Here is an 18,000-nt window from a genome sequence, read left to right on the forward strand (position 1 = left end):
TCTGCCTTACAAATACACTATTTCCTTTGCTGCGCAGTAAGTAACCAACATGCATTTTTGCTTAGAACCTTACCAAAGATTCATTTAAGAAAACTTGAAAAATAAATTCCAGTGCCAGTGCCTATTTCATCTGAGCTGCAGTTAAGCGGATCTCCTCTGGATTCTTAACCTATGAATCAGTGGGTTTGTGGGCCGCGTAAGAGGCGAAGACGGCATTTGGGAGCCAGTCAGGGAGCAAAGTTTTTCTTCAGAGTTTTTGCTTAGGCCCAGTACGAGAGCGGGATTACACTGCTATCCGTGGGCTGACTCAAATATATTACGCTACCTGTATTTATGATGGCAATATTTGGCTGCTAGTGTAAAATACCCAATTATTCTGCCTTCTGGTAGTATCAAAAACCTTTGAACTTAACATGAGACTACAAAGAACACACCAATCCAATGCATGTTTCATATACATATTTATATATATTTCATGTACAAAGTTACATTCTGAACCCCATGGATTCAATAATAGAAATAAATACTGAAATAACTACACTGCTATATGAGCTTTTCTGCTCACAGAAAAGAAGCCTCAAGTTTTAACAGACAGCAAGTTTAACGCTGTAGTATCCATCTCGGATTACAGAGGCAAGTAAAATTCAGCGTAAAGTGTCCAACAGACAAAACTTCCAAAAATTACAGACCATAAAATGTTTAAAATATATGCTTAAAAGATTGAGAAATGTGCATCAACAAAATTAATAAAGGAAACTTAATCTTGTTAGAGGGCGGGAGAAACATTTAGTGTATAGAAAAATGCTTTGAGGTGCAACATAGGTTGTTACAATATGGCATAACCCTGTTAGAAAAAACATTTAATTTCCCTAAAGAACTGTATTTGAGTTTACCGTGTCTCTTTTACAGAGCAGGGCCTTCACAAGACCCCGTCTCAACAGGGCCGCTTACAAGAGTGCTAAGTCAGGTTTAATCCTTTGGTAACTTTTATAATACTCACATGGAAATAAATATTCAGTTACACAGCATTTTAAAAGACACACGTTCTTTAGAACAGTTAGTATAATAAAACAGATTTAACATTTGTTTGTACTAAGGCAGCCTATGATAAAGTGTCTACGCTCTGCCAGCTCTATCTGATCCAACGCAGGAAGACCTTTACAAGAAATGGACAATGCAGCAGCTTATACAACGCGTTTCACCTTTACCATGCAAACACCCTTACCCAGGCAAGTAATGTGCTGCATATTTTGTGCTCGAAATGTTTCCAAACTATTAACAAGCTGTAGCTATCAAGAGATTAGCTCCTATTTATATGATGCTTTAATCACATGAGTGTATGCATAAACACATTCTTGAGACGGATTTGTAGGAGTGTATTGTCATCTCAGTGCCTGAGTTTTTACGTGCTTTATTCACCATTCAAAGCGACCTTAAACAGAGTTTAGAAATCCCAGGGCACTGTGATGACAACAGGGACCCATCTAATCTACTGTACCTTAGGACAGGGGATAAAGTTTTTTAAATGAGAAATACAGAGAAGTGCACATGCCTTTTATCTACACCCACAGCGGTACATAGTTAACCTACTGTTTTCTTTAAAACCCTCCACTTTTAGACAGAAACAATCATTCTCTGAAAAATTTGCAAGAGTTGGCCCACTGAGGTGGCTAAAATGGCACGGTGGACCAGATACATTTGGCAAAAGACCAGGTACACACTTGCCAGATTGAACTGCTCTAGTTGATAGCAGTAAAGCCGTTCAGAGAAAACAGCTCATCGCTAATTACAAATAAAATGCTACACAAGAACCAAGGAACAGAATTGTGCGCTTTTTTTCTGAGAACATGAGAATGTGACAATCAACCAGTGAGTAAAAGCTTTGGAGACTGTGTTTTCCAAAGAGGGGAAAAAAAAAAAAAATTAAGAAAATGGCAGGAGAAGCAATGAAACTGCACCACTCACAGTGAAGATTCTGCACAACAGTAAAAGTTTAGACAGCATTTTTCTTAGACATCCAATTTTGTAAGTTAGTTCAGATGTGCTTCAGATTCAGCATACATGTCTATGCAAGTTTTAAATAGGTCTTTCTAAGAGTGTTTACTCAGTTTACTTTCTGTATTTGTATAATTTTTAAAAAGCTCCCAGACTTTATATTTAAGCCAAAGTACTTTAGGAGTGACATTAAAGATGAATTTGGAAAGCAAATTATGAACATCATGCTCTCATCACTTTTGGCATTCTGAAGAGAAAAATACTACCAAGATATTAGACATCTTTAATAAGGATTTTTACTACATAGTTCATGTCCTAGATACATATTTACGAGAGGAACAGCTGTGTACAAAATATGTCGCTTAAAAAGTATTTATACATATAAATCTAACCAATAGACCTGAATGGAGTTCTTCTGGTTTATCAGCTATGATATGCATTTGAAAAAGCTGCCTAAATATATATTTACACAATAGACCTCAGCTAAATGTGTTCATTTAAAAAATTAAGAAAAATATATAAACACATGTTTGCCTGATAGACCAGAACTGCTCCTATTGCATAAAAATGTTTAGGCAGTTTTAAAAAAGTGTTTCTATATTTACTCCTCTGAAACTGTTCCGTTCTCTCACATAATCAAGTTACTAAATTTCTCTGCTAATCTGAACAGAACAGTCCCAGCCTTTTGGGGGTAAATGCTGGATGTTTATTAAAACCCCTCAAAACTTTTACTTTCTAGAGACTAAACGAAAAAGCAAATCTGGGTTTTAAAGTATTCTGAAGTACAGAAATCATGAAGTATTTAACTTAGGTCTGATACTAATGTAGGAAATCCAAGGTAAAAGCAAGACAGTCTTCAACTCACACTTATGGTTAAAAAAATAGATGGTGAGTAGACAGAATGTCAGCCTAATATTAGAGTCTTCTGACTTTCATCAATTTACTCAATCTTAGTGTTACCTGCTAACATTGTTGCTAACTTTTTTTTTTTTTTTACTAAACTGGGGTATGCAACTACAAAAAAATACATTTTGTACCTAATAATCTGGCACTAAAGTTCCTTTACAATCTCACTTGGGCAGAATGCATTTTTCCTGTACACTCTCAGTCTTTTCTCATGCTCTAATCGAGGTCTCTAACCTTCACACATGTAGTGCCTCATGAGTTTGACCAGCTAGGCAGAGAAGATCATTCTAGTGCTTAGGACATAAGGAGTTAAGACAAGAAAAGAACAAAAACATATCCCCTGTTCAAGAATTTTACAGTTATTTTCAAATTTAAATCATCCTAAGAATACCCTTTGGAAACTGAGTTGTTCCATGTCAGGGAAATGGAAAAACGCTATGCTCAAAATTGCTCATTATTGAGGGCAGCAGTTCTCAAACTTTTAAGTTTCAATAGTGAAGACATGTGATTTTATTTAAATATTGTCATCTTAATTCCTATACAATCCCCTCTTCCCCCCAGATATTCTGATGAATGTAACAAATTAAACCGTATACACTATATGAGCAAGACTTTCCAGGTTTGAAAACAGAAGCTGAAATTTACAGTTTGCTTTAGCCCTCACTGAATATTTGGATGAGTCTTAATAATCCATCTTATAATTTGTCAATTTTTTAATACTCTGGGAATAACTTTGCTGTTTTACTCAATGCATTATACAGTGAAATGAAGCTCAGTTGTAATAAAGCTGAACTCAAGTGAGACTACCAAAGAAGTGAACTACATTAGATTGCTGTGGTACAGTAAAACTAATGTCTCAGTTGCTTACTATGGTGTGCACACCAATTTTGAGAAAGATCTGATTTCATTATACTGTTCCATGTAACACGGGTGCAGTAAACCAGCACAAGCTAATTCCTGTATAGTTAAAGGTATGACAGATTTGCAAGATAAAGTTAAACAGCAAAGAAATGCTTCAACATCATGTAGTGAAACAGGTTTCACAAAATAAAAAAACATGCAGAAGCTTTTTTTTTTATCTTTTTTTTTCTTTTTCTTTTTCTTTAAGGTCTCCAGCTGCATCCTACAGGCTCACTCACTGCCACACATTACTTGCCACACTATCAAGTGACTCCTCTCAGCTTTGGCTACAGAAGGTTCAAGTTGTAGAGCTTCTCCAAGGAGTTCAGATTCTCCACCTTCGTCACCTGAAAAACAGCAGCTTTGATTCAGGCACACGATAAAAAACAGTATTAACACCAAATGGAGCAAGACAAGCGACATCCAGGTTTACAAGCAAAACGCTATAAAAGACAGTAGTTGCCATATGCTCATGTAAAAGCATATCCAAGACTGTAAATATATACATTACAAACTGAAAGTCTGTTGCATAATTATTTCAGAGCCTCGTATTCTGATGGTCATATTCTTCAGTTCTAGCCGCCAAAATTAAATGCGGTTTCGTAAGTATCCATGTTCTACACATTTCATTACTTACTTATAACTCTTTAAGGCAGAAAAACAACAACCTAACTTGCAAACTTGCAGTATCTCCCAGGTAGAAATGGAGATGGTTATATGACAAGAAAGTGTGCTAGCATAAACACATAAACCATATAAAGTGCTCTGGAAATAAGAGCAGTAATTGAGCACAAGGGAGACAGCGCCACATTCACATCTATGATGAACCTTTCCCCTTCTTTCCTCTTGTTCTAGTTACCCTTGCTTGTCACAACACCGCACACACTGGCACAAGACAGCCTTAAGCGTATTCTCCATCGTTGCTCTTCAGAAGAGAAGAGCAGTTTTGTAACTGTGTCTAAGCTCTTGGTGACATGAGCTGACTTGGATCAAAGGTGACAGACTAACCACTAAACAAAACTGCACGTAGACAGTAATAAACCTCAATACAGAGGCAGTCTTGTGGTACAGAAGAACGTCAGTTTAATCAGATGAAATGGGAACTGACCTACAACTTCAGGAAGGTTTCAAGTCACAGTTTGGCTGGCTTTCTGGTTAGACTACTTTGGAGGTGTGAGGAATCTAAACATAGAATAGCCTGAACTTGCTCTTGAGCCAGTTTGCTGCACTAATGTGGTAATGGCTGAGCTAATGCAGCTATAGTACTGACGCTTAACTTCATGGCTTTGCATCATGCCACAAGGACAGCAAAACGCACATTTGGTATGTGGCTATACCCGCTTGGAAAAAGTGCAGAGTTTTTACTACTCACTACAGCGTGGCACAGAATTGCCTCAAGTCCTGCCTCCCCCGTAACTCCACTGGGGTTACCGGCAGGAACATGTTTTTCATTGATTAGTGGGATGACAGAATTTGGGCTGGCCTTCATGGGTTGTCTTTGTACTGTTCTTTGTGGGTTTTTTTTGTTGGTTGGTTGTTTTTGAAAAACACTATAGACAGATTTAGGCAAAAGGTCAGAACCAGGTCCAGGGGTTCTGACTTCTTTTAGGCACTTTTTATCAAGGTGTCTAGCTGCATATTCTAAGCATAGAACAACCACCACTCTCGTTTTGTTCTATTTCCCCAGTGGCTGCAATTAAAAAAAAAAGTTTACACAAGAAATCTTTTATGGTGTAGGATCATGCAAAAGTGCTACCTGAAAAAAGCAGTGATCAAAATAAGGGCATGCAAAGACAACAGCGAGCTACTTTTTCTCTTCACTCAAAAATGAGTAAATTTTAGTTTGAGTGTTCTTCACTTAATACATGACTTTTTTTGTAGTCAGTCTGCATATTTACGTAACTAAGGATGTATTTTCCAGCAGTTTGAGACAGAAGACTAACCTGTCAAAGTAAGACAAAGTATAAATGGTAAGGTGGTACATGACTCCAAAGCAGAGTTTCAAATAAGCCTTTTTACACAGGCAACTCAGAGGTCATGGTTTATTGGGAGGAGAAGAGTAAGCTGAAGGTGTATGTTGGGGAGAATAGAGATACTTCTATCCTCCCGCCTGCTTAATAAAGACTATACACTGACTGACCACACAAATGCACTCTGCAATCACAACAGAAGTTATTATATGGTTAATGACCTTTCACTATGAAGAGGTTACAACTGATTTTAAGCTCAGTATTTCTTACCCATTCTGAAGTCAATATATCCTTCTCCACCACTTATCACCAACATCGATTTTAAGGGACTCTGGTTGAAGGACTCTTGGGCTGGTTTATCAGCCGTTAGCTCTGTTCCACCACTACTCTGTGGACAAACAACCTGACCTGGATTAAAAACAAAACATTTTTATGCCACATCTCACAGAATAATACCAGCTGTATTTGGTCATTGGATGATATACTTAATGCCTAATGATACACTTAAGTTTGGATTCTAGTATCTCTTCAGCGAGGGACAGAAAGCTAGCTTTGCTCTGATTTCATCTCTCTAAAGAGATGAAGAATCTGTTCAGGTCAGTTCAATGCAAACCAGAAAATTAAATGCCTCTTGATAGATTTCACAGCACAGGTATGCAGATCTAGAGAATGACATTGAAACAAGACTTAAAGACTTTCAGACACACAACTGAAATGATTCAGCGCGTGTCAGCCCATTAAGCAAACTTCTGTCATTTAATTCCAGCACATGAGGTGCATAGAAGCACTGAGAGGGCATTCGGCCAGCACTGCAGCTTCTAGGAAACTCTTAGCTTTTTCAACTGAGAGTCTTTCCTTTGTGGGCTTTTCCCTTAGTAGCTCATCCTTCCTGCAGGATGTCAGACTCTTAAATTGGACCTTACATCAATTAACAGTTGACTGCCTTCTTAATAGGCAAGTACTCACTCACCACAGTACCTTCTTCCCAGATGGAAACAAAGCACTTCTTCCTTTGTGACCAAACCCTTTTCCTCCCATTAAACAACATTGCACTTGGGAATCAGACAAATCTCGGTAATAAAACATGATAAAACGTTTCTGAATGCACTATTTCATACACTTGCTATCTTTGCCTAAACACTATGTTTAACTAAGCAAATGAAGGCGAAAAAGAAAGTTCATTTGAAGAATGGTAATAAAACCTCACCAGGTACTGCGACAAAGAATTTAACAGCATCACGGTGCCCATGGAAGCAAAGCTGCGCGTGTGCCATTGAACAATATGGTATGAATGTTCCCGGAGTCACTTTGTCACTGTTTTCATCGCCGTATACGCGTATTACACTCCCCGGACGGTTTCCGGAGCCTGCTGCGGCTTTATTAGCTGTAAAAGAAGAGAAGCGTTTTCTACTTGAAAATACAAGTTACAGAAATGGTTATTTGTTAAGAAACCTTATGGTACCATCTAAAAGCTAAAGCCAACTTAGATAAAAATGAAACAGGAGGGCAGCAATGCCAATTCAAGACAGAGCTGGAAAGAAAAAAGATTGCATGCTTCGTTATTTTAAGTACATCAGAAAATGGAGCAGGATTCTTATTAGTCTAGCATAAACACCAGATTTTAATATCCTACTTTTGGAAAAAAATAATTTGCGAAAGGACCGTATCTTTCACAGAAAATAAGTACCTCTAATGTGTTTCAGTATGAGCAAATTCAATGTACTTAAACATATAATTAAAGACAGTTTCATTCCAACTAATCATAGGGTATCCCCTTGCCAGCAAAAATTCTCTAAATATAGCCACCTGTGGGCATGAAGGAGCTACCCTATTATAATTCTACATCTAGTTTTTACTGAAGTTTTAAAATCCATTAAAACAGAGAAGTACTCATGCTAGACATACAAGCCATCTCCATTCCAAAGACTATCAAAGTAGTGAAAGAAACAGTGATTTGTAACAAGACAGTAAATGATGTGGATTAATGACACAAAGTTATAAGATATGGTATCACATTGGCTGGAAGAAAAACAAAGTCTGTATGAAAGTTCAGCTGCAACACAGGATGATATACTAAACTGCTGAGCAGATTGGTGGCCATTTAGCAAACATAAAACTGCTGCAATGCAGTAACTGCAAGTGGAAAAACATTTAGGAACATACAAAGGGTAGATCTATAAGGAGTGGGAAACAGCCTCGAAGTGGCTATTAGAAGCCTGAAAGTAGATTTTTGTTCAGGATCTGCACTTACCCCTCAGCCCCAGTAAACGTCCCTGGTGGAGGATTACAGCTAAAGTGAGAAAGGAGGAAAGGGGAAATGGATAGGTATGACAGTAGAGGAGAAGGATTAATGAGAACCCACCACTCATATTTTGGTTTTTGATAAGGCAGAGCTTAAAATTTTAGCTCCTAAAACCAGTAAATATCTAATTACAGAAGATTCAATAAAAAGTCACAAAGAACAGCATCTTGTTATAAAAGTTTCAGTACAAAATGGACAATGAAAGCACCGCCACTTTCATGTGCTTTATCGCTATAAAGTTTATTATTGATTAGCAACGTTTCCCCTTTCTCTCTTTCCTTGGCAGGAGGCTACCAAAATAATATAGAACAACTCATGTTTTCAAGTTCCCTTTTGAAATATCATCTGTGGATCTGGAAGATGCCCTGCTGTTGAGACCCAGGGAACTGAGATATGCAATTGGTTATACAAGGATGCGACTGTTTTTGAAAACCGTGAATATTTGTAACAAGGGTTCTCAAACCCACCATCAGGCCACCCACAAACGGTTGTTCCAATTCATGAACAACTAGCAAAACTGAAATTGAACTAAATAGCTTTAATAGGGATTTTTTTCATGTTCACTACTGTTTCAAAACAAACTCCTCTGGAAACATTAAGCTTGATGCAAATTAAGCGCTATAATTTTTGAAAGCATGATTTAAACTATTTCAAATTCATGATAGGAAGCCTGTCCTTCCTTAGTACGTTCATGCAATGCAAAAAAAGACATTTATTGAATGGGTGGATGATGTAATGGAACAGTATGAGAAAAAAATGCATGTATGTGCTGTTCAACAAAGCAGATACAACATGAAGAGTTCTTACTATTCAATTACCCTAAAATATCACCTGTCAGACTGTACTACTTTCTATATAACAACTGTACAATTAGGACTATCAAATTTCTGTATTTTATTTTCTGAAACTTCTGTCCATGTGTTCTAACATTAGTCTCAGGCACAAGTGTTGGGTTGGTTTTTATGGGACTTTTTTTGTTGTTGTTTTGTTATTTTAAATGCAATAAATTTGCACACTGATTCTTCCCAAGCTTTACCTACTTAAGATTTGTTTTGCCTTTGAACTGGACTTTTTCCTTCTCCAGAGGTTCAACTGCCCATATCTGAATGCTTTCTCTCCCACCCCCAAGGAGTTTCAGCCTATGACAGAGGGGTCTGTTATTAAGCAGATACCTGGATTTGCATTACTGGAATTTTACCTAGAAGTTAGTGCCCTATTTGTAGAATGTGTTTACAACTCCTGTAGCTTTAAATGTGTCCTTTAAAGCAGTCAGTACTACTGCTGTTGTAGTCCTTTATACCAGCTTTGCGATGAATTCTCAAGAGCTAAAGCCAATCAAATTGTATTAGCAACAATATCAACTTGCTCAAATCAAACAAAAATCTACTCTGGTGATCATACGGCAATCAAAACATAACATTAATTAGAACACTAAAGCCATCTCTTCCAAGCAATAAACTTCTATAAGTGCTGCTAATACTCGTAACACCTCTAAGGCTTCAAAGCGTCTCTCATTCAAGCCACAACAACTCTGCTCAAATTGAAGTACAGGAGATTTTGGAGATGTGCTTTTTTGCTCAGAGTAATTGTAACCATGTACACAGATTAGGTGCTAAACATCACACAGGCCCAATCCGTTACAAACCTGAAAGATTCAGACCTGGCAGTAAAGCTTTCTATCCATTAGCAAGCATCTGAATGGCGTTTAATATTCTCTTTTTGTGTCTACAGCATATTGCACAGTGCTATTCATTTATATTTTACTTACTTTCTGTTAATGGAATGGAGATGATGACACCATTTCCTGTTCCTACCCATAAACGATTACAAGACACCATAAGAGCTGTGATTCTCACAAATGAGAATCCCAGTTTACCAGTACCTAAAAACAAAAGATGCTTTTCATCAAAAATTATGAGCAAGAATAATTTTAGTTCCATAACAGAGAATCTTAACTCCAACTCCCAAACCACGCAGACAAGTAATTCCCTCCCACTTCAAACAAAAACAAGGTAGAGGAGTACATTTAAGTTCTAAAGATAACCTAAAATGCTAAAACACTCTGTTAATTAAGTTGTGAACCTATACAGAAGGAGACTAACATTAACTGCGAGAAAGCACAAAAGGTATAATGGCTCCACAATGCTGCGCAAAAAAGTCTTTTGGGGCTTACAGTACCAGGGCAGCTTTTCAAACAAACAAACAAAAAAAGGTGAGTTTACAGATGCAAGATAATGATTTCTCATCCATTAAAATTAATTTCTCATTCATTAGCCCTGTGAGGGGAGCAGAAGGCAGCTGACCAGCTAAGCACATACTTGTGAAGGATTTCCCACGGCCCAATTACATGTATTTGTTGTGTTATGTAGGCAGTCAAACTGCTCTTATATAAACATTAATGAAAAACATCAGAAAGCTTATTAGCTTCAATAGCAATAAAAATTTGCTATTTTGCATTTGTGTGTTCTTGAAAAAGAGGCAATTTTTCCAGGCAAGTAATGGATTCTTCCCACTCTTAGATTTAGAAAAAGGCATCAGTACAGTAAAACAGAGAAAGATTTTAGTGTCTCTATTGATGCCTGCCCAACCCAGCCACCATTTTCCTCATTAGTTCTGAGTTTTTAGGGACATCTTAGACATCAGGCAGGACCAACAGACTGCATCAGAAGACCCATCATCCTCATCATGCTTTAGAGATTGACAGATTCAAGTCTTCACAAACAGGATTTGACTAGCCTGCCACCCACCCTTCCCCCTAGTTTGTAGTGAGAATTGCCTGATCCATAACAGGAAGAGAAAGCTCCAGACAGCAAGAGGTGTAAGAATACTACAGTTTTTCTCATCAACTTACCTAGCATTTTGCTTACATAAGGTTCAATGTCCACATCTTGTAGATGCTGATACGTGTGCGCATGATAGAGACGCAGGGTGGAGTCCAGACGAATAGACACCCACACCCCATCACCCACCCATGCCAGCTGCCTCACTTGGCTTTCTCTTCTTGGGTGCGCATCAAATGACTTCTATGAAAAATTGGATTTTAAATGAGAAGATGAAACAAAGGAAAGCGTAAGAAAGATTTCTCTGTTGCTCTTACACCGCCAATACCGGCAATTTTCTTAAATCATCTATGACCCTCTGATTTGCGCGATCACTTGCAGGTACAGTGTTTAGCTTAGTTACAATTACCATATGATACTGGTAAAGTAATAGTAAAAATGCTGATTGCCTTCCCTGGAGTGTGATCTCAAAGCCGTAGTTTCCTACCGTGTCTTCATTTACACATCGTATTCCAGCCTACTCTGGCTTCCATCTCCATTTAACCTGGAGCTTTTTTGTTATAAGGTCCTCCTGTTACAGCACAAGATATACATGCCCAAAAAGTGTTTTTTCTTCCTAGTTCTGTCAAGCCTTGCTCTTGAATACCAACGCAGTGCAAAATACACACTATCCGCCAGCAAAACAATTCATTTCACTCTTGTATGAATTCCTTCATTTCAGTTTTCCCATATATACATATTCTTCACAAAAATAGATTATTAATTGGGTGCTTGATACTTTCAGAAGAGCTAAGCAGTCACCCTCAAAAGGTCTGGCCCATGTCTCAGGCCAATTAGCAGAAGCTGAAGTATTAATACTGCTAATAGCTTTCAGAAACCTTAGCCACTTTCTGTACTTGAGATGCCAGGTACACATACAACACTGCGGAAACACCAGCTTATGCACCTTATATAAATAAACTATTCTATAACTGGAGGGAGAGTACATTCAAGATTAACACTTACAAACCTCTAAAGTATGCAAAGACAGATTATAGAAAAGGTTACAGGTGGGTGGAGGACATAATGAGGCATGCACATAGAGAATAAGCTGGAAGCTAGCCTTACAAGCTCTGCACAAGGACACTCGTCGGTTCCTGGCCAGCTAGAAGTGGAGAACTACCCCCCCCCCCCCCAATTAGTTTCAATAAATAAGAACTGTCTCACCATGGCTTAAAATCTCCCAAAACAATGAAAACATCTTAAGAAAAAGTAACAGTATTTCCCCAAGACAAATTTGTTTGGTTGTTTGTTTCCGTACTGGTGAACAAACAACTGTTCTCTAGAGTACTCTGGAGTTTGAGCTGTAGCATGAGACGACATTAAAACATAACATTTAATTATTTTAAGCACCATTTTAACTTGCCTCTATTTTCATGGCCTTTGGTTGAACAACATAGATTTTGTTCCTGTAGCCACACCAGACTTTGTCATGTACCACTGTCATGCATCTTATGGAATGATGTGGCCGGCCCAGATCTAAGAGGTGATAGTTTGTCAAATCCCATTGACCATCTTCAAAAACAGAGGGAAAAGAAAAAAATGAAACAAAACATAGGTTCCTATGAGTTTAAAAATTATTTAAAAGTACAGGCAAATATCTTAACAGTCTAATTTTTTTAAAAGCACTGTAATAATCTGGATAAGTCAATAGAAATTTATGGCTAGGCTCCTCATTAAAAAACCCCTGCAACTAGTTATACTAACTACCACCATCCCAAATGCTCTTTTGTTTTTAATATAATAAGGTTGTACAGTGACTCATGTTTAAAACATATCAAAACATTTTTAAAAACAGAAAGTTACCTAGTGCTAAATGCTTTACTTGGATAGGCATCACTATACATTACAACAAGCAACTACCCACACAGTGCTAGGCACTTGCTGCTTGACTGAACATAGAATTGTTGACCAGTGCGTCAAGATTTTTTTTAAATATGCTGCAAGATCTTAAGAAATGCACTTGATATCTACTAAAAGCATACTAAATTTGGTCATTCAACACCAAGTAAAATTCTTCTGTAGACTGAACTAAGCCACAGATCATCACTGACATTTACTTGAGATCCACTAGAGTCTGAGTTTTAAAAAAAAAAAACCACACTAAAAACATAACAACTTCATCCCAGATGCATCTTTCCCAATATCTGCATTAGTGCTGTGCAGCTTCTTTAATTCTTCTAAATGCTGAGCACAGGGATTTAAACTCCACAAGGAAAAGAACAAATGAACGGGGAGTCTGTGGAAACAAGCTAACAGATAAGTTCCAGTTACTTATAGTAAGACCTTCCCCTCCAGGTCCTTATTCTGGAGGGTGAAAGAACAGAACTTGTCCAGGAGTGGTTTAGGCAGAAATTCAGAAGGGATGCTTACAAAATTCTCATTGAAGGACTTGGCCGCAGACAATTATTAACACTAATAACAACACAGGAAACATGACTACTGAGCGTGATGAAAAAAGTGATGATCAAAGTGGACTTAATCAATGGGTTCTTTGCTATTCAGCTCAGATAAATCCCTTTCTCCTTCTCAGAGTAAGAAAAGATTCTAGGAGCGCGCCAGGACAGTGCAAAAATGGTACTTGAAACTGCAACTGAAATACTAGAAAGATTTCTCAAGACAACATGTAAAAAGGCCATTGGGGAATACCTTTTCAAAACACTATTTAAAAATGGCACATTTCTTCCCTAAGTACTGTTACAACTTCACTCGTTTCAAGATCTATTAGAATGCTTACCAACTCCTCGATGAAATATTGCTAGTGTTCCGTCAGCTAGTGCAACTAATACTATTCCTTTTACATGTCTGGGAAAAAAAGGAGGCACAAGAATACACACCATTAGACTGCATTTCTGAAACTGCAAGTTTAAAGTGAGGTATAAACATTTTATATTTCAGCATACTTTTTATATTCACGTTAGCCCTACTGTTTTGATTTCTACAATATAGCTCAAGAGAAGGGACAGTAACAAGGCGTCAAAATCCAGTTCAGAAAGTTTAAAAAATATCTAGCTACAGCAGCTGAAGAAAACATCAAGCATAACAACCTATAACTGTTTTGAGTATACAGCTACCAAGAATACCAAGTATACAGCTACAGCTCATCATTTGAGCTACAGTATTTCCAACAGACACAAGATTCCTTTTATTTTCCTTACTCCCCAAAAGTTTTCCACTGCCCCTCAAAGAAAATGCATGCATTTATGGCAACTGACATTCCCAATATCTGAGGAGGAAATATAAAACTACTTGGCTATTTTAACAAAAGTTCATTATGATTTACATGACATTCTTTCAGGACTTACACAATACTGAGAATAGAATCTTTAAGTTTAATGGCATGAACACATTTCCTCCACTGGGCCACTGACGAATGAACATACAGGCTGCAAAGACAAATCAGGAGGGATTAAAAGCACTACAAAAGGTCGACCAGACAGGAAAAAAACCCCAAGCAAAACCCCTATAATTGAAATCCACAATCAAAGGGAAAATAAGTTTTCGTCTTCCACTGAAAACTACGTATAGACTGAAAGAAAGAACTATGTAAGCAGCAGAATGGTTTTTCAGAGACATAAAACATTACCAAGTCCTTTGCAGGTACATCTGCAGTAAAAAGGGCAATATATTTTTCTAGCATAATAAAATATTGAAAGTTATGGAATTATCAGACCATAATTTCTTTGACCACACACACACACACAAAAAAAACACCACAACTTTTCTGCAGGTGAAAGAGTTATCTGCCAAAAAGAGCTTGCTAATCACCTACAATACTTTCTTTGAATTCTATAATGCCTAAATGTAGCTAAGCGTACAAAGTTTAGGCTCTCTGGAGGTCTTCTTGCACTTAATCTTGACTCAAGACAGTTGTCAGGCCTGTAGGCACAAGAAGCAAGTTTAAAATAATTTTTCAAATAAATTTAACAGGATTAGCATTTTCTTACCATCCATTCTGTGCTCCAAGCCACATTGTCGGTAAAAGGCTACTCATTTTCTGTGCTTCTTCTCTCACTAGATCTTGCTCATTTGGCAAAACTGCAACGTCTTTATATAACTCTGACTCAGTACTAAAAAAACCGAACAGTTAAAATACATTGAATAAAGTGCACAGATTACTCAGATTATAACCTAGGTATTTACTTCATTGCTGCTGGTTTCTACACTGGCTTTTGAAGAACATAAGGTATTTTAAAAAACAGTAACTGTGCACAAATGTATAACGATACAGATGAAAACCCCAAAGACAATGAATTTCTTCAAATGTACATTTACTTGTATAAGGAAATTTAGGTTCCATTCGAGCCTATCAGTATTGCTGATATCCCTGGGGAACAGCATAAGAAAGTCACAACATAAGAGGCACATGTTAAAAGAAACACTTATTAAAAAGCTGTATAATACTTCTGCGCCTGTATGTGGAGAGTGAAGATTCCTAAAGATTCAAAATACTGATTACTTTCAAGCTTCTTCTCCACTCCTGTAACTACTCACAGATTGACTATTCTGAGAAAAGAAACCTACATTTGAACAAGCAGTTGATTGGAAGAAAGGAATGTAATTCTTATTTATTTTGACCTCAAAACAGGGAATCTAAACAGGCATCTCTAGATCAGCGCCATTCACATTAAGCCTGTGAGATATCTTGGTGACAAACTGGTAGACACTCAATACTTCATTCTGGAGGTGCCTGTACTTGAGGGATGAGTTCACAGACAAAGGCAACCCTTCTTTCATGCAAGCAAAGCGTACAGTGTCTTTTACCAAGACTACATATATAAACTCAACATATTTAATGAGAAAAAAAAGTAGGTGTTTTGTCCTCATGTTGTGTTCCTACAAACATTCTATTTTTCTTTTTAAATACATATTAAGACGTATGAGGATTGAGACTATGTACCTAGGCTGGTACACTGGAGAAGCCTCTGTTGTATTCTGCACTCCCAGAGGATCTGTAAAGACATGCTCTGTGTAGACTCCAGTTTGTGCAATATCAGCTGTGTCTTCTCCTGTCCCTGCATTGACTTCCGTTGCTTCTGTCGCCTCCTCTGCTGTTGGAATGTTCTCATCTACTGAATTACTTTCAGTTGCAGCATCTATGGAACAAAAAAAAATTTGAAAAGCTTTTAACAACTGCAAAAGAATTCTCAATTATTTAAAACAGCCAGAACTTGATATTTAAAACTTAAGTTAATAGCTGCAATAACCAGTCACAATCCAGATTTTGTTTCATCTAAAAAAAAAATCAGATCAGAAACACCCAAACTTTAGTAGGTTGCACTGTATCAACAAGTGTCAAATAGACTTTAAGTATCAACCCAGTGACTGATGGCACAGATTGCCCTTTAAGTGATTAACTAGAATAAAAACGAACAAGTTGAACAACCACATACCCATTAACAATCATATCACCATACAGCTCTGAAGGGCATTGACAGAAAATATTAAGAATGCCTAAAAAGTAAGCAGCTTCCCTTAAATCTCTGTTAACACTTTACAAGATGTAAGGCATATATCCACATTCTCTCTAGTCATTTGTCAGCAAGATCTGCATTTTAAATACTGAATAACTTAAAAGCTCTCTTTAGACCATGCACAAGATAGGAGTTCTCAAAAGGATCTGAATGAATTAATTGTCTATACCCATTTAGTATCACCTCCACAAAGTGTTCAGCTACAGTTATACAGTGCAAGTACATCAGACTTATAGGCCATTTCCCACAGAATACTCATGTTATCACTTCTTACAGACAAGCTATTACATTAAATACTTACAGCATTCATTTTTCAGTTACACATAATGGTGTTTGGCCATCCCTAGTATACTTGTAAGATTTTCATACCTGACTGTTTATCTGTCATTGGTGAGCCACCGTTTGCATCATGAGCTACAGGTGCTCCTGTGATACCCTCTGCAGTACAGCCAACCACTGTTATTCCTCCTAGCAAGCTATCGGTTTCTGCAGAGCTGTTGCTAGTCATACTTCCACACAGAGATGACTTGTCCACTTGACTGGGATCTGCTTCTTGAGACCCTTCTTCTCCTGCAGGATAGTCTGTTTCCCTTGCCCCTGAAACCGATTAAACTCACATGTTTCTTGTGAGGATAAAGGTGCATCACTTCTCTATCTAATAACAAACTAAGGTTCAAACTGAATGAACTCTCCAGCAACCGAGATTTAACATGCAGATACCTATCTACAAGCTTATTTTAACACGATCAGCAGACATTAAAGATGCTGTCAGTCATAAAGCTCAAAAAGCAAAAGCAGAATCTATACATGCTGCACATCCAAGTGTCAATAAATCATATTTCAATCTGCAGAGTTCTCCAACTAGTTTGTTTCTATTTCAAATAGATTTTCCATTAAAATTAGATTTATAACAGTGCATATATGCAGGGATACCCATCTACATCTTAATGAAGATTTTAACTGCAATAGATGCTTTGTTCTGGAAAGAAAAGCTGTTTTTCTCTCATACATGTTCTGGAAAGAAAAGCTGTTTTTCTCTCATACAACCCTCCCAACCACTTTTGCGACTTGAAATATCATTCTTTGTTTCTTGAAATTTTTATCATATTTTACTGTATTTTACACTGGTTTGATTTTACAAGTTATATATAGTTTCAGTGGAGCAAAACCTCAAACTTCACTGGAAGATGTTTTGAGCTTATTAAACAAAACTACTTCACTGGAACTAGTGCTACAGACTTCTATAAGTGTAAGCCAAGAAGCAAGAAATCCAAAAGCACACTTAGTTCTTCTCCAGAATCATAACATCCTCCTATAAACTTCCCTGACTACACTATCCACATACACTCTCAATGTAACAAGGATTCCCTCTACAGGAAGCTCCAAGACTTGCTACTTATCTTCAAGAGGCTGAAGAGGTCAAAAAAGCCAACATATTTTTCTTTTGTGATGTTCGCAATTGCATAAAACATTGGCACTATTGCACAATTTGTAACGCAGCAGACAAAATACTTCGTCTTGGTTGCTGACATCTCTCTACCTTTGAGTTAATTTAGGTCAAGAGCCAACCAAAGAGTGGAACAGTAGAATAGAAATCCAGTAGTTTTCCCTATAACTAAACACTTTTTATTGCT

General features: G+C 37.3%; 1 protein-coding gene across 4 annotated transcripts in view; it reads right to left on the bottom strand.

Moving 5' to 3' along the window:
* Positions 1-444: 444 nt before the first annotated feature.
* The window catches only part of SPAG9 (sperm associated antigen 9), a 65,958-nt gene continuing 48,402 nt past the window's right edge, over positions 445-18,000 (bottom strand). For 2 of the 4 annotated variants that reach the window (XM_069799186.1, XM_069799188.1), the window contains 12 exons: positions 16,736-16,963; positions 15,793-15,988; positions 14,840-14,962; positions 14,198-14,278; positions 13,630-13,697; positions 12,259-12,407; positions 10,925-11,096; positions 9,842-9,955; positions 8,023-8,061; positions 6,979-7,155; positions 6,042-6,179; positions 445-4,148 (listed from right to left, as the gene is read on the bottom strand). In XM_069799186.1, the coding sequence (XP_069655287.1) occupies positions 4,033-4,148; positions 6,042-6,179; positions 6,979-7,155; positions 8,023-8,061; positions 9,842-9,955; positions 10,925-11,096; positions 12,259-12,407; positions 13,630-13,697; positions 14,198-14,278; positions 14,840-14,962; positions 15,793-15,988; positions 16,736-16,963 (1,601 nt within the window). In that variant the 3' untranslated portion in view covers positions 445-4,032. The remainder of the gene's footprint in view (positions 4,149-6,041; positions 6,180-6,978; positions 7,156-8,022; positions 8,062-9,841; positions 9,956-10,924; positions 11,097-12,258; positions 12,408-13,629; positions 13,698-14,197; positions 14,279-14,839; positions 14,963-15,792; positions 15,989-16,735; positions 16,964-18,000) is intronic. The other 2 variants (XM_069799187.1, XM_069799189.1) reach the window with 1 other exon arrangement.

This window comes from Haliaeetus albicilla, chromosome 12, assembly GCF_947461875.1.
Source record: "Haliaeetus albicilla chromosome 12, bHalAlb1.1, whole genome shotgun sequence".
In the NCBI taxonomy this organism is placed as follows: Eukaryota; Metazoa; Chordata; class Aves; order Accipitriformes; family Accipitridae; genus Haliaeetus; species Haliaeetus albicilla.